This window comes from Alosa alosa, chromosome 10, assembly GCF_017589495.1.
Source record: "Alosa alosa isolate M-15738 ecotype Scorff River chromosome 10, AALO_Geno_1.1, whole genome shotgun sequence".
Classification (NCBI taxonomy): Eukaryota; Metazoa; Chordata; class Actinopteri; order Clupeiformes; family Clupeidae; genus Alosa; species Alosa alosa.
This window is the reverse complement of record NC_063198.1, coordinates 20,326,362-20,344,184: the sequence shown is the minus strand read 5'-3', so window position 1 is coordinate 20,344,184 and position 17,823 is coordinate 20,326,362. Positions and strand designations below refer to the sequence as shown.

Genomic DNA, 17,823 nt, shown 5'->3' with positions numbered 1-17,823 from the left:
CTGTCTTTTTTTCCATAACATGGAGAGAGGGCCTAGGGGCTGCCAGGAACGGATGAGTGGATGGGCAGGGCCGCATCGCCATGGTGACGGGGAAGTAGCTTCCTACATGCTGATGTGATTGTTTTCTGTTGTCTTCAGTAACAGTAAACAGAGGGCATGGTGCCCCAGAAACCACATGTGTTCAGTAGGATGAAACATCTTTCCCTCAATCTCTCTGTATGTCTTCTTTCTGCTCTCTCTTCTCTCACACACAATTGGGGCTCCTTTATTTCTGTCTTCCTCCCTGTTTGCTGTCTCTTTCTTGCTTTCTTGATTTCTTTCTTGCTTTCTTGATTTCTTTCTTTCTTTGTTGCTTTCTTTCTTTCTTTCTTTCTTTCTTTCTTTTTTTCTAACTTTCATTGTTGCTGTACTGTATTGTACTACAATATCATCAAAGCAATAACAATTATTTGCTATTTTTGCCCCTAAACAAATGTTAAATAAATGAACAGACACACGCATAAATGTCACTGAATCCATCCATACATCCATACATACACCCACCCACGCAGCGTAACGATGGCAAAGGCCAGTGGGGTTGAGCTGAGCACTTCTCCTCACGCTGTCCTTTGGCAGTGTGAGAACGCATTCCTTCATAGCAGGAAGAGGAAGTGAAGAAACGGCAGACCGCTCCCCTCAAGGAGCACACAATGGACGCCACCGTCTGTGCTGCTCTGCCACATAATAAGCCACAGGATGTTTAGACTCTGTTTATTTCCTAGTTCCTCTTAGCACGCTTAGTGACATACTAGAGCTGTGAAGAAACACAATCAATAGGCAGGGAAAATAATTGGGAGTAGGCCAGTGGAGTGGGTCAGTCACTGTGACCCTCCAGAGTTATAATACCACCTGCTCTCTTAAGACTTAAGTGCTTATGTTACGTAATACCCACACGGTAAATTGGCATTTTGAAAGCGCTTGACAGAAGAGTTCGTATATCATGCTGCTTCTCAGCAGTTTTCATGCCATCTGGACGCCTATGAAGTGGGTCTTGGTGTCCTGTGTAATTATAAGTTAGTTTGTCAGCAGCTTGTCTGCAGACCGGAGCAGAGATTGTGGTAGCTCAAGACAAATGCTGGTCTGGTATCCAATGAATCATCCTGTCTCATGGGGGAATGAATGGACTCTGCTCTGCCATCAACAAAATGCTGGAGTCCTAGACCGCCAGCGATAAATCTCTCTCCCCCTCTCTACCCTCATTATCTCTCTTCTTTTTCTATTGCTCCTTGCTTTCTCTCCTCTCCCGCCCCGCTCTTAGATGGAGGGCGGACTTGTCAGTCATGTTAACTAACGTCTCTGCCGCAGCATTTTAATCACTTCCTTCACAGCTCTGGAGATCTCCTCCCTCACTCCTCCCCACACACACACACACAGATCTCATCAAAAATACATCAAGTGCCATCTAGCTGGAAATTATGTTCCGCTCCAACTCTTAACTCCAAGCCTAACTAGCATGTCTCATCTCTAGTGTTTATCTAACGGCCTCTGTCAACCCCTCATTTTCTGATGTAAGATACTGAAAGGCTGATTAGCATTCAGTAATGGTTTGTCTTGTCAACATGAAATGGCATTGGTCTTCTGGTTCAACTCAGATGCTGCATTTTGTAACAAATAAAGTCAAGTCGTTCCAGCTCCGCTCACACGCCGTTTTTGCCAAATCTCTCGCCACCCAAACCACGTACTCGTAAGATGGGAGGAGACATCCAGAGGCCTGCTCTGAGCCTCTCTATTACAAACATGTTGTGTCAGATGAAATGATTGAGTTGTAAAGCCCAAGCCAGAGCCCACAGCTGCAAACTGGTTCTGCTGGTTCTGCTGGTTCTTCCCACTCCCATGAATCCCTGCTTTATTTTGAACAAGTGTTCAAGGATTATCCCCTTGCTTTATGTATAAATAAAAGTGAAGAGGAACGTGTGCCCAAGCTCATTTAGGTACAGAGGCTGGACCGGATTAGGGCCAGTCCTGCACCACACAGATCCCGCAGCAATCTAGGCAGGCTGAAACATGCAGGTCTTCAAGCCCTGCATGGATTTAGTCGGATCAGATTGCCAGTGTAGTGCAAATGTTAGTTCTTAAGACGAATGGCGGACTAGTGTGAGTTCTGTCACTTCATTTAGACGGTTATGTCATTTGAGTGATGACCATGTCACAGTATGGAGGAAAACTCATTTTTCAATCTATCACCTTCCAAACAAGGACGCCCTGTCTTGATATCTCTTTCTCTTGTAAGTTATCCTTAGATCCACATGGGAATAATTTTTATCATCAGCCTCACTCACTAAATTAAATAATCAATACCCACCACCATGCGCATCGGGAGCGATAACAAGCACGGTCATGCTCCTGTCGCTGATTTGACTTTATTTAATTGTTAAGAGTTTAATTAGCGAGAGACAGATTGTCCCCCAGGGTCAGAAACGCCGTCGCTATTTGCCCTCCCTCCTGGGAGACCAATTTGTCTCCCGTTACTTGTTGAAGCTGAACCAGCCAGCGCCTGCCGACATTCTCCAAGACACAGAACTAACATGGAGGCAGAGAACGATCGAGAAGCCAGTGGTAGTGCATTAAGCCGTTTTCGTTTATCACTCCTACTGTATGTGTGATGGCAAGAGATATATTATTTTCCTCTCTCCGTGTGGGGATATGAGGTGGGGGTGGATGTGGCAGATCTGTCCCTGGTGCGCTGCTGGGGCCTTTCAGCGCTGATTTTCTCCCACGATTAGATGTGGTGAGATCAGACGGACATCCCTGGAGACCTGCTCCCGCTTGGCCAGGAGATTTTGGACACTCCGATCCGCTGCTGACGGGTGTCTGGCGAGAGTCGGGCTTTGTGAGCCACTGCACCTGCCTTCTCCATTTCACACACGCCACACACACACACACACACATACACACGCCACACATGGACTAGACACAGGCTGCCACACATATGGCGATTCCTGGCAGATTTCCTCCCTTGTTGCTCCTCTGTTTTCCTCTCTCGTTGTTTGTTCTGCAGTCATTCTCTTTCTCCCTTTACCTTATTTTCTCTCTCTGTCCCTCTTTCTCTCTCCCCCTCTACCTATCCTTTTGAGAATTCAGTGTCTGTCTCACTCTCCCTTTCTTGCTCTCTCTCTCGCTCCCCCCTCTCTCTGTGCCTGCGTTATTGGTTCTGCTTGCTAGCCTTAATCAAACCCTCGTCAGGCAGGTCAGATGAATATGCAGCGTGGCCGCAGGGTAATGAAGCAATTTCTTCACCACTTTCCCTGCTGTCTAACAAAAAGCTTCCCAAAAAACGTTTAATGTTTGCGTCAGTGGTGAAGTTTGAAACCTTTATTTTTATTAAAGTTTGATTGAAAGTTTTGAGGTTTAATAAAGTCAGTAGTTAAGGGATTTGCTGATGAGCAACACCCTATTAGTTCCAGACATTTTATTGGTTAAAGGATTTATTGGTCTCGCTCTTAACCAATCAGCTTAATGGGCCTCGTTCAATAAGGGCTTCTCTCTGCCACAGTCATTCAACCACACAGGACACTTGACAGACATGACTGATCCCTCCCTAATCACTTCCAGCGAACCCAAGAGGAAGCTCCTGTTCTCTCTCTCTCTCTTTCTCTTCCTCTCTCTCTCTCTCTCTCTCTCTCTCTCTCTCTCTCTCCCCATCCTCTCCTGCTGTGGGGTATTTCATTTGTCAGAGCCACAGCTCTCCGCTGGCCTTGGTGTCTGTCTGTTGCTAGGCAGTGGGTAGTATTTACTTGTCTCATATTCTAGGAATCTGCAGGGTCTTCACAAGTAGAGCGTGGCACCAGCCGCACTCGCTTGTTTTCCCCTTCTCCTCCTTCCTCCCTCTTTCACGCTTTTGTCCTTCCTCTTCTTTACGGTCTCCTCTTCCGTTCCCTTCATTCTCTCCCCTCGCCTTCATGTCTGTTGAATGTATCAGTTTGGTCCTCTCACCTGCTGCTGTATCGAGGCAACCAACTTCATACCCCCCAAAAAACCTCCACCTCCCCCTCCGCCCCTGATCTCCTCCCAGCACCTTTTCCAGTAGGGGCATCTATAAGGGTGGCCATTTGCTTTAGCCACACTGCTCTGAGAGAGACAGTGTCCTCCCTGCCTGACTCCTGTGGAGCGTGTGACTGGAAGCGTCCACATCCGCAGGACCGAGGCCCAGTCATGACTGCTAATAAGGCATTCAGGCTCGTTCTTTGGCCGTGTTGATCCTCATTTAATGGCCGTTAGTTAGTGCCGCGTATGGGGTCATCAGAGGCTCTTGTGCTGTTCGGAGCTACAGGGTGTCGGGTTTGGCTTTGGCTTTGGCTTGCCTGGACGTGTGCGGACGGCATCCTACGCCAAGGGAACCTGGAGGGTGGGAGGGAACACCAATCAGAACAGGCCCCCTGGTGGAGACCCAGCGATCCAGAGGAGCTCCAGTGGGCCCTGAGCCTCACGTCTCGTCTGGCTTAATCAGGCTGCCCAGGCTGGGCTCGCCTCTTCCTCTCTTTCTCATCTCTCCGCTCCTCTCTTCTCTCTTTCTGCTCCTCTCAGCGCAGCCTACTCATTATATGTCTCCTGGGTACACTCTTTGGCTTCCTGCCGTCACACATTGTCTCTTTATTTCACCCTCTCTCTCTCTCTCTCTCACACACACACACTCTCACACAAACACACACACACACACACACAGTCTCACTCTCTTTCTTTTCCTTTACTGTCTCTAGCAGATTCTCTTTCCATGCCTGTCCCAGACCTGCCAACCTGTACGCATTTTGCGTAGCAACCACGCATTTTGAGATCAAAATACGCCGCTACGATTTTTTACTTAAAACTACTCAAAACGAGCAGACATCCAACTTCTCCGGAAAGCTCCTTGAGCATGTGAATCTCCCGCTAATTCATGCGAGGGTGAGATACAGAGAGAAAGTGACAAGTGAAAATGACAGGCAAAGCATAGTGGCCTCTCTTTATGTTATTTTTTCTTCCGCCAACGGTGGGTTAAATGAAAGACTTGATGAGGTGAGTTTAACAAGTGTTCACTCGCAAATTAAAGCGTCCCCTAGCTGCCGTTTTGCTGTGAAACTAAAAAATATTCCACTGAGTGCGATTGTAAAATTCACCTAGGCCTAATAGTTTGACTGTGTCTTGGAAAGTTATTACTTGTTCACGAGTTGTTTCAGTTAGCCTATTTTCTATGTGTCGCTGATGGTTGAAGTTTTCATAACTAAGGCGCTAATGGAGCGCGGACCTTTCCAAGGCAAAATGCAGCCATTCAACGAGTCTGAAAGCGGACCAAGGCAAAATATTTTGAGCTGCTCATTAATGAGTGTTCAATTTGTTTTTTTTCTTTGAGGCATATGGATCCTTCTTCTTGATTATTAGCGTGAAAACAAGTGAGAACAAATAATAAGCTTATAGACGGAGATCGCGCACCTCTCACTGTAGTTGGGATAATGTAGGTCTAATCATTGCAGCCTCACAGATGGCAGAAAGACACTGCAATCTGAAAGAAACTTGAGTGCACGTGCAAGTGAAATTCTTTAAAAGCAATCAGTAGTTTGCATTAGTCAGCAGGTAATACTTGAACAATGAATTTTTTTTTTTTTTTTTTTTACAAATAAACAAAACATTAGGGTAGGTAATTGTGAGTAAAGGGATAGACTACACACTGACAACAGCAGATGTCCATAAGCCTCTATCTACTGTAGCCTACATCCAAGTAAATTAGATATGTTGGCATAACATGGGTGATAGATGTATTTCTTTACAAAATAAATCTTTAATATTAATGGATTGAAAAGAGGTATAATACCAGGCATGATCGAATAGGGCCCACATAAAAGAAAATGGACAATACCCACATCAGTGCCTATCAACACAAGTGGTTTTCATAGGTCAGGATTGTTAGGCTCTAAAACAGATTGTCAACATTATAGAGCTACTGTAAAGGATTCAGTTTGCACTTTCAGGAACACATTGGATCCCGTTTAGATAGATATTCAACATTTAAAGATGGGTCGCTATCCAAAATGTGTCTTGCGAGTATGGCTATGTCTGTTTTTGGCTGCATGCATGAAGGCCGACGTGAGCAATTTTTGTTTTCTCGGCTCGAGGTGCTACTCAAAATAAATTCTTCAAGGTTGGCAGGTCTGCTGTCCCTCTCCCTCCCTATGTCTGTGTCCTGTCTCTACTCTCTTTCTCTCTCTCTCTCTCTCTCTCTCTCTCTCTCTCTCTCTCTCTCTCTCTCTCTTTCTATCTTCCTTCCTTCCTCTCTGTATCTTTCTCTCCAGTCTTAATGGGACATCAGAATTTTTTGCTCGATCAGCACAGCTAGCTAAGCTGGCTGCGTCGACCCTCTGACATGCGCTCTCTCTTCCCTCTCCCCCTCTCTCCCTATCTCTCCCTCCCTCCCTATCTCTTTCCCCCTCTCTCTCTCTTCCCTCTCTCCCTATCTCTCCCTATCTCTCCCTCCCTCCCCCTCTCTGTCTCTCTGTCCCTCCTCAAGGGTCCTCTCTGATAATGGAGTGGTGTTCTCAGATAAACCATGACTCCATTAGATGAGTATCATCCAGGCGGCCCTGCCACTGGGCACATTCCTCTTGTTCAGCCTCTCTCTTCTCTCCTCTCTCCTCTCCCCTCCCTCCGTGTCAGCGCTCAGCCCTGGACCCATCTCCTGTGTACCCTGACCAGTGGTGCTCTTCTTAGTACACCGTACAGAGACACTGGCCAGGAGCTGAGCTGCTCTGCTTTTTTTTGTCTGTTCACAAAGAAGCTCTTAGTCAAGATAATGTTTCTTGCCTTTGATGTGTCGTGCTCCAAGCTATCGGTTGCCTCTATAGATCAGTGGCAATTCATAACTCTCTATATGAGAGACCTGTGGACGTTTAAAGAGCACTTGTGCCTGTGGGCTAGATAGGTAAACCCTTTCATTTTTATATATAGATTTGAAGATGGCTGTGGGGGTAGACAGATATATTTTACTGTTGGCTGGTTTGGCTGAAATCCGAGGAAAGAGAAGATGTGTGTTGAATCCACAGGGGTTATGAATGGTTACCCTTGGAAGGTGTGTTGTCTGAAATTAGATGGCAACTTTCATTTCTGGGCTTGTTTGTACATGGAAGAAGATTTTTGTTTTGTTCTTGTGTTCTTGCAAGCATGAAAAGTTATGTACTGCATCAAGCATCGAAGTGAAAGCAGTATGTGTGTGTACTCAGTGTTCATGGATATAGAGAGATAGAGATATATATATATATATATAGATAGAGAGAGATAGAGAGAGAGAGAGAGAGAGAGAGAGATAGAGAGAGAGAGAGAGAGAGAGAGAGAGAGAGAGAGAGAGAGAGAGAGAGAGAGAGAGAGAGAGAGAGAGAGAGAGAGAGAGAGAGAGAGAGAGAGACACAGACTGTGTGTGTGTAAGGGGGAGAGGGTGTAACTGTGTGAGTGAGTAGCTGTAGCTGTGCCCTCCCCCCCTGCCTGCCCAGCGGGTATGAAATATTCAGGCCCTCCTGTGAAGTGTGTGTGTGCCCTACTGCGGTCTGGGATGAGCTCCACAGTGACTACGGCCCTACTGCAGAGCAATACAACAGACTCCGCTGTCCCCACACACCAATCAACCAGCGCAGATTGTTCTCAGTTGATCCCACTCCACAGGTGTGTGTGTCCCTGTGTCTGTGAGTGTGCGTCTTAAGTGTGTATCCTTTCAAGTCTTTATGTTTTGCATTCACACAAATCTTAGTCTCTGTTATCTGATAATGACTGCATTCTGAAGCGGGTGATGCTCGGCGCTGTGATGTGATTTCTCGGCCTTTTGTGCTCCGATTGGTGAATTGTGTTGTAGTCACGGCTCAGTGGAGGGACGTGAGAGGGGGCGATGTCCTCGGCAAAGGCAATCACGACTTATTCAAATACGCATTAAGGAAAAAAACAGTGGCCTATCTGAGGAAGATGTGTGGGCTCAACCAACCAATAACCTGCATGGATGGAAGACTCAAACATGTCCTGTTGTCCACACAAAGTACTCCCTGCACCATCATTAAGTCTAGTGCAGCAGACAATTAACTTGTGGGAGATTCATGATGGCAGGGTCCAGATTATTTTGCGGGTAAGAGCTCCTCTCCCTTGTTAGTGCCCCGGGCATCATCAGCGTGGTCTGGCCAGTCGGCCGCCTGCTGACTCCTAGAGGCTGCTACAGCTGATGCACTTCGCTGCTTTCTACTCATAGGGCACCGAGTTCTTTCTTTCCTGTTCTCAGGGAAGCCATGTTTTATTCACAAGCTTTGCTTTAACCATTGGACTGTTCCACTAGCGCGCACACACACACACACACACACACACACACACACACACACACACACACACACACACACACACAGAGAGAGAGGTAGAGACAGACAGACAGACACACACACACACTCCCGTGTGGGCTTTGGCCTCATGAATATAAACAGCGGCACGCGGTCGAGGCAGTGTCTGTGTGTGTGTGTGTGTCTTGTCAGCGTCCTGCTTTGGGCCCCTCTGAACGCTGAGTGGCTGTGTGGAATCTCTCACCAGCAACCAAAGGAAGAGAGAAGATTGTGTGTGCGTGCGTGCGTGCGTGTGTGTCTGCACGAGTTCATGTGCATCTGAGTATCTGTTTGTGCGTAAAGGGAAGGTCAGAAAAAAAGGAAAACATTCCTCTCCCTGATTTTAGATTTGTTTGATTTATTCCTCTGCACCTACCCTCCGGAGGCAGCAGTAGCATCAGAGAGAGAGAGAGAGAGAGAGAGGGAGGGGGAGGGAGGGGAGGGAGAGGGAAGGAGGGAGAGAGGGGAGAGAGAGAGAGAGAAAGAGAGAGAGAGAGAGAGAGAGAGAGAGAGAGAGAGAGAGAGAGAGGCAGGCCAGATAAGAGCTTTCGCCCGTGTCGGTGATGTTTGCTGAGGAGTAATGGAGGAGTCTGGGGCTTCTGATGCAGCAGGCAGGCCAAGAGAGGAGGGGAGAGTTTGACTATTTAAAAACAGTCATTGTGTTTATTTCATCGGTTCCCCTATACACTATTTCTCCAGGGAGAGTGAGTGAGTTCACCCGGCAGGAGAGGAGATGGTGGTGGTGCTGGTGCAGGTGACGCAGCTCGGGGGGATGGGGGGGCGCTAGTGTCACTGTGAGTCTGATGGCCTGCTGGAGCTGAACTTTAGAGCCTGGCACTCGCCCCGATACGGCACTGGCAAAATGAAATGTCACAGGGTTCATCACCTGCTGTGATAACCAGGAAGCGCAAATATAAACAGAACTAGAAGATATAAACATAAACACCGTGGTGCAAGGGCAGGATGAGGTCAGAAAGGCTCTCTCTGCCTTTCACATTTCACCATCATAGCGGCAGTTAAAGCAGACATTTATAATTCTACTGTCCATCATTGTCTATCTGGTAAATATTACACACAGCCCTTGGGACCGTTTAACTACACTGTTAAATGATTAATTGTACAACACACTAATAATCTATTTATAAAAGCATGACCATTTCGTACTCCAACGTTGGCCTAGAGTTAATAAGAAAAGCTATTCCACATGCTGTCATTACTCAAAATGTTCCAAAGTTGTTTAGAGAATAATGTGCACAAGTAATAAGGACTGTGTGATACACATCAGATCAAAGCCTCTGGACGTCCACCTGAGTCTCTCCACCAGTAGCAAGTACCTCAGGTGTGTGTGTGTGTGTGTGTGTGTGTGTGTGTGTCTGGCAGTGGCAGCTGTGCTGAGAGAGAGAGAAACAGAGCTGCCCGCCTCACAGCTGAGCATGTGTGCCCGCTTGCTGTGGCAGTGCTGGGCACAGTGCCAGGGGTAGGAGTGGGCAGCTCCTGGGTGCTGAAAGGGAACGTTCCTCTAGCCTCAACATGGGGGGTGAGGGCATGCCAAACAGTGCCCTCCTGTTGACCATCGACCGCCATGGTTGTGCATATTCACACACACACACACACACAGACATTTGCAGGGCTGGCACTTCTTCTCTGGCAGCCCTCTGATGTCTGTCTGTGTGTGTCTGAGGGAGAGAAAGAGAGAGATAGAGAAACATTTGTCAGGTGTGACCGTCCACTGACGTATTTCATTACCTGTTTGAGGTCATCATTCAAGTGGTTCAGGGGATGGTATAATCTGTTCAGTCTCCCCATCCAACACACACACACACACACACACACACACACACGTACGTACGTACATACATACACACACACACACACTTACACACACATAGTACATAATCACATACTCACTTACACTCAATTGCGTTTAGTGTTTATCCCCTCAATCATAAAAAGGTGTGTGTGTGCGCGCTTGTGTGCACACTGGACAGCCTGTTATTTTGACATTTGATACTGCGCCTCGGCAGACATCCAGACAGGCATTCAGGTAGAGCTTGACCGCTGAGCTCCCTGTTTGTCTCACACATCTTTTTGTTTTTCCCTCTAACGCACACAGACACACACAGACACACACAGACACACACAGACACACACAGACACACACAGACACACACAGACACACACAGACACACACAGACACACACAGACACACACAGACACACACAGACACACACAGACACACGGCCCATCTGCAGGCCTCCGTGGCTGTAGGTGGTGACCTGGCACCTCGAGACATATCACAGATGTGTTGTTTGCTGCTGTTTGTGTGTGCCGTCGTCATTGTGCTGTCGCCATGGGCGATGGGAAGAAAACACACAGCGGGGGAATGAGCGCGCCTCACTTCCTGTCTGTAGAAGCCCTCAGATGCCTTTATTAAACACTAATGATGATGAATGCCTTGCAGTCGCCCCGCCAAAGGAAGAGTGTGGTCTCCTCATAAAATGTACAGACGGAAAATGCCTGTGTGTGTGTGTGTGTGTGTGTGTGTGTGTGTTCTACACATAAACACACACACACACAGTCACATATGGTTTGTACACTCTGATTTAAAGCAAAAGGCTCTTGTTCCGTAAAGCCACACAGTCACATGCACATGAAAGCAAGCAGACAGTCACTCCCGAACATAACCCCTCTGCTTCCCTTTCAACACACACACACACACACACACACACACACACACACACACTTGTGTTCTTGCATGCAGGCACACTCAAAGGGAAAGATCCATCTTCCACTGATGCGTGCTGAAATGTTTGGGCTGCAGGGAAATATATTACCTAGCGTTTATTAATCTTGAAGCTCTACTGTGTGTTCATTAGATTAGCTAATGGTTTGGTCATGTGAGTGTTTGGTTGAAGTATGAACCTTAAGCAGAGCATCATTCTTCTGTATAGGCTGTTCATCTTTGTCCTTTCTGGAGGATTACACAGTATCTCTAATATACACATGTATACGGAAGACAATTCTAAAGGAAATTATTGTCTGTGTCTGTGGAATACTTGTCTTTTTACTTTTTTGAACTGTCTTAACCCCACTCTGGCAGAGGGGAATGCACTGTGGAGAGGCCGCTGCAGTCTGGGGCTTCTTGTTTTGTGGGTGTGTGGGGGGGAGGGGGGGGGGGTGGAGGGCTCCAGTCCAGATGTGGAGTAAAGAAGTGGGGGTGGTCATCTGCACGGCTGGCTGGCCGGGGAGACTGGAATGTATTTTGAGCCTTGTGTGTTTTTGTTTCTCCTGCAGGTGCTGGAGAGTCGGGGAAGAGCACCATCGTCAAGCAGATGAAGTGAGTGAGCCGCAGACTGTCCCTCTGGAACACTCTCTGTCTCTCTTTCATATATTCTCATATACTGTACACATGCACATTTTTCTCATTCCTGTTCTTATTCACTCACAGATGCATTATAATTTGTATTACACACATTGAAAACCCACTCTTGCCCACACAGAGAGGTAGACCTTATTCAGAAATATCCACACAATATCCGCACAACTACAACATGTTCAGTAGCTTGAGCAGACAGACACAGACCTTTCCCATCTGTGCTTGAAGGGGTCAGTCAGTACAGGAGCCAGCACCCTCTCTAGTAAACACAATCCCTCTTTCTCGTCTGGCCAAACAATTAGAATCAAATTAGAGAATTAGAAACTGAGACATCTCAGACGTCTCGCGGAAGAGTCTAGGTTCTCTCTTTTGGTAACTGTGAGATGCAAAGTTTTTTTAAATCAAGGACAGCATTCAACACCCAGCCTAACTGAGATTAATGTGTTTAGCGGGTTATTCCAATTCATTTTCACTTTGAAATATCTCATTCAGATTTCTACTTGCATGTACTCTCACTTGCTTGCACACACACACACACACACACACACACACACACACACACAGTGCTCTATCTTGGTGATCTAAAATGCATGGCCAGTGGTGAATAGTTTAAATACATTTAGGGGTGTGTCCAGTTCACATTCGGTTCACATTGAGGTTTTGTTATCAAATGTCGGGCACTTATATATATAGACCCACATCGCTGGGGCTACAAGTAGATGTGCTTTCACTCCATCAGTGAAATTGTGGGACAGATCGACACAGACACACACACACAGTCTAGGTTCTCTCTATTGGTCACTGTGAGATGCAAAGTTTCTTAAATCAAGGACAGCATTCAACACCCAGCCTAACTGAGATTAATGTGTTTAGCGGGTTATTCCAATTCATTTTCACTTTGAAATATCTCATTCAGATTTCTACTTGCATGTACTCTCACTTACTTGCACACACACACGCGACGCACACGCACGCACACACACACACGCACACACACGCACACACACACACACACACACACACACACACACACACACACACACACACACACACACAGTGCTCTATCTTGGTGATCTAAAATGCATGGCCAGTGGTGAATAGTTTAAATACATTTAGGGGTGTGTCCAGTTCACATTCGGTTCACATTGAGGTTTTGTTATCAAATGTCGGGCACAAAAAGGTGGTTATTATGTTTCTTAATCAGTCACACCCATGACACAGCTATGACAGACACACACACACACACGTGGACAATATATAGACCCACATCGCAGGGGCTACAAGTAGATGTGCTTTCACTCCATCAGTGAAATTGTGGGACAGATCGACACAGACACACACACAGTCTCTCTCTCTGTCTTGGAAATATTGCAATTCTTCTCGCTATTAGTAAGTCGATGGTGTCTGTGTTTGTCTCTGTGATCAGTGGTCACAGCAGGGTGTGTGTATGTGTTTGTGTTGAGCTGCATGATTGTGTGCATCGCTCACTAAGCATCCGATTAATTCCATCGGGGACGCCACACCGCACTATATCCACCACGGCGTCCCAGCAGGGGGAGTGTAAACACACACACACGCGCACACACACACACACGCCCCACACACACACACACACACACATACACGCACATGCATGCACACACACACACACACACACACACATACACGCACATGCATACACACGCACACACACGCACACACACATACACGCACATGCACATGCATGCACACACACACACGCGCACACACACACACACACACACACACATACACGCACATGCATACACACGCACACACACATACACGCACATGCACATGCATGCACACACACACACGCGCACACACACACACACACACACACACACACACACAGATGATGTTGATTTCCCTCATCCCGTCCGAGCGCAACCTGCTGCTGCTGCTGTGTGCCGTGGAAGCAGGAACGGAAATCCCGCTGTTCTGGAAGCTTCCAGCTGCCTCTAATTCCCTGCCTACCTGTCCTTGAAACCGTGCAGTCTCCCACACAAGGGTAAAGGCTGGGAATGCAGCTGAGCGGCCCCCGTAATCCAGGCAGCACAGGACTCCTGAGCGGCTCCGGCCCATGTCTGGCCTCGGTCTGGTGTGGGCCTGGCAGATGCTGTCCTAGTCTGTTGCTATGCGGGCTGGCTGTGGCTGAAATGAGGAGTACTGATTAGGGCCCTAGACAAGTGTACATGTCATGCACAGTTCATAACCATATGTACACAAACATTTGCACAGACACATAGCCATGTGCTTACACAGATGTGGGAGCATGTACACAAGCATGCACACAGACAGACACACACACACACACGCACACACAAAGAGAGTGCACATGAAGATACGTGAGTATGCATACAAATACCGTCAGACCGTTTGATAATATAGATTCATAAATTTACATCTTCAAGGCACATATGTCAGTTTGGAATTGTTTGTGTGTGTGTATGTGTGGAGGGGAATGTTATTGACGCATGTTGATTGCAGCAAGTGCATCTGTTCCCAAGTGTTCCTCTCCTGATCCCCCACATGCGGATGAACAGACCGCAACACACTAATTTAATCACACAGGACACACTCAGGCATGCATAAAAAAAACACACACACACACTGGCTCTGTGATTTAATTATTCCCTCGTACACTCCTCAAGAGTGGAGGGGTTTCAATAGTCTTTTCATTGCTGTCACGTTCCAACAGCTACACAAAATTCTACACACAGTGTCAGAGGCACAGAGACAGAAGTGGGGGAACTCACTGGGGGGGGAAACAATAGGTTTCATGGTTTGTCATCCTGAGAGAGAGTGTGTGTTTGTGTGTAGGGGTGTTTTTGTCATTTTGGAAATCAACAGCTGTGTCATCGGAAGTCATCGCACACTTAATTAGTTTCAGCTACTTGCAGCTCCTTTGAAATGCATCCAGATAAAAACATTGATTTAGCATCACCCACAAACTTGTTTTTGAGAATTGCGCAATTGAACTATTTATCATAACAAAGAAGAGAACTTGAGCTAAACAATTGTAACCGCTTTGTTTCTCATAGGACAGAATGTCCCTCAGAAAGCTCACCGGCACCCTGTTTTTAATTTCTGACCTCCAGGAGTGAACTCTTAATCGTTTGAGCAGATGCGAGCTCATCTCATTACGTGGCAAAATGAGTTTTTAAGTCGTTATCACGCCGAGCATCTTGACCGTCTCGACGTACCGTTTCACCAGGGGCAAGAGGCACTACTGGGCTGCAGGCCAGCCTCTTTAAGGAGCAGCAGCCAAGTCCATCATTAGAACTGATTTAGGCCTAGTCCACACGTACCAAACCGACTTTTTTTCCCTCTGTCTTCCCTGGAACCGTATCAAGAATATTTGCGTCCAAACAGATCCATCTCAACACGACTCAACACGTTACTTCATATCCCAGGCCTATAGGTGGCACTGTTTGTTACAAAAATTGACCAAAGCTTGCGCGCTGTGTAGGCCATACAACAGACCGAGTAGGCTACAACAAAACTGGCTAGTGCAAGGAAACCATGAAGACATGAAGCGATGACCTCATCGATACGCAAGTAGGATGTGTGGTTTCGCTGCCCAAACGAATTCAAAAGGGCTACGGTTTCAGATTTTTCCACTCTGAGACCAGGTTTCAAAAAAGTGCGGTTTCGGGCAGTGCGTTTACAGGATTCGTTTGGACGCTCGGCCAAGACGAAGCAAAACCTCTGCGTTTAACCCAAAAAGCGTCTCCGTGTGGACGGGCCCTTAGTGGACTGTCTCGGTGTATATCAGGAGTGAGGGGTGGGGGGTATTCACATTGTGTGTGTGTGTGTGTCTGTCTCTCTACTGGGTTTAAATAAAGGGACGGGGAAGTATGTGTGTGTGGTGGGGCTGGTTACAAATATTGAGGAATTATGTCCGTGTTTATAAGATGTCCATCTTTATAAAAATTATAGACACACATAGACAGAATTCTAAGGACATTATACGGACAGCGCACACACACAGAATTTATGTTCACTGTGTGTGTGTGTGTGTGTGTGTTTCTTTTTGTTGTCTTGTTTTGAACAAGAGAAAAGGGGGACAGGAGCCCACATTGGATTACCTGTGTGTGTGTGTGTGTGTGTGTGTGTCTGGCATTTAAACGGGAAGAGAGGGGGAATAGCTCATTGGACTCATTCTTGAGGCAGCGTTGGCCCGACTCCAAGCCATCCCTCCTGCATTCCGATAAGGTCCAGTATGGGCGGGAGCATTACACAACTAATCACCATCTGCTTTCCCCATTGCCTCCCTCTTTCTCTCTCCTCCATTCATTCGCTCTGTTCTTTTCTCTCACTCACAAACACGCGCATACACACACACACACACACACACACACACACACACACACACACACACACACACAAGCTCGCTTACACATGCACAGCACATAGGCTCACACAATATTTGCTTACACACATAGGCTATATATGCACTCTCTTTGACTGCCTCACCGACACTATCTGTCTCTCTCTCTTTCTCTTCTTTCTTTCTTTTTCTCTCTCTCTCTCCCTCCCCCTCTCCCTATCCCTCTCACTCTCTCCCTCCAGTCCCTGTCCCATTGCAGTGCTTCTACAGGAGTAGCTGTGGTGATTAGATCAGGCTCTCTGTGGCGGGGTTGTTTATTTAAGGCTGGGAAGCTCGTGTTTGGGCCATGCCGCCCTCCCCTCTCCCCGGCTAATGTAAATATTAGCTGGAGTGTACGGTCCTCTACAGCGGTCTAGGCTACACTGGAGTCCTGAGCTGCCCTCTGTCTCGGAGTAATGAGGGACCCTCTTATCAGTCTCCAGCACACGTTTGACATGTGAATGGAACGTATCTGTGGGGGCTATTTTGGAATGCTCCATGTGTGTCAGTCTAGTGAGGAATATTAACACGGTATCGGTTTTGCCTTTTAAGTTTTAATCCATAAACCAAAAGTATAATGTGTGTGTGTTGTATGTTTGTGTCTACAGACACATATCCAATGTGTACAGAAACAAATCAACAAGTTGGTCATTATACTTACTGTGTGTGTGTGTGTGTGTGTGTGTGTGTGTGTGCACGTTCTTGACAGGATCATCCATGAGGATGGCTACTCGGAGGAAGAGTGTAAGCAGTACAGAGCTGTGGTCTACAGCAACACCATCCAGTCCATCATGGCCATCATCAAGGCCATGGGCAGCCTCAAGATCGACTACGGTGATGCTTCCAGAGCCGTAAGTACGCACACACACACGCTCTTTGTCATTCTGTATGTAGACCCAAGTTGCACACACACACTCACATGGGCACTCACACATGCATCTACTGCAGTGTGAGTTAAGAGAGAGACAGGCAGACAAGCAGGCTGGCAGTCAGACAGTCCCACTGTGCGACAGACAGGCAGACAGTCAGTGTGTGTGTGAGGAGGGCAGGACAGGATGAGGCAGACAGGCGGGCTGATGGTGGACGGGCTGCTTCGAGGTCAGCCATTTATTCCCCTGCTCTCTGCACCGTCAGCACATTACATGTGTGAAGCCGCAAATGCATCTGAGGTCAAGAGGAGACAGACACAAAAGGAGGCAGGGAAGGAGAGCGATTTTGAGCGAGAGAGTGTGTGTGTGTGTGTGTGTGTGTGGGAAAAGAGGGAGATAGAACGAGAGAAAGACAGACCATTACTGAGAGAGATGGAGCAAAGATGGTGTGTGTGTGTCTCACACGCTCACAAAAGCCCTGTGCCAGGCCTATAACCCTGCTCCCTAAAGTCTCTCCTCATCAATATGCATAGTGTTCTGCCACAGGGTCATTTGTTTGGGCTGCTGTTGTAAGAGACGCTCTCGGAAACAAAGCAGGAAATAACCATTTGGATGCTAATGGCCCTTTCAACAAGAGCCCAAATGAATGTAGGGGTCTGTGGAGTGCTGACAGTAGGGTGGGGGACGCAGGGGCCCGATCGTGCTCAGTGGGAGGGTGGGGAGACATCGCATCAAGTCTGAGTTGGTCTGAGAGCTGGTGAGGACTGCAGACAGTGGTGGAGGGAGGTTGTGGTGGGGAGGGGGGACAGTCTTTAGGTTGTGCGTGGACTTCGA

The 17,823-nt window shown here is 47.3% G+C and overlaps 1 protein-coding gene across 2 annotated transcripts in view; it reads left to right on the top strand.

Moving 5' to 3' along the window:
* The window catches only part of LOC125301526 (guanine nucleotide-binding protein G(i) subunit alpha-2-like), a 77,253-nt gene that overhangs the window by 42,758 nt on the left and 16,672 nt on the right, over window positions 1-17,823 (top strand). For both annotated transcript variants that reach the window (XM_048254019.1, XM_048254018.1), the window contains 2 exons: window positions 11,649-11,691; window positions 16,830-16,971. In XM_048254019.1, coding sequence (XP_048109976.1) covers window positions 11,649-11,691; window positions 16,830-16,971 — 185 coding nt within the window. The remainder of the gene's footprint in view (window positions 1-11,648; window positions 11,692-16,829; window positions 16,972-17,823) is intronic.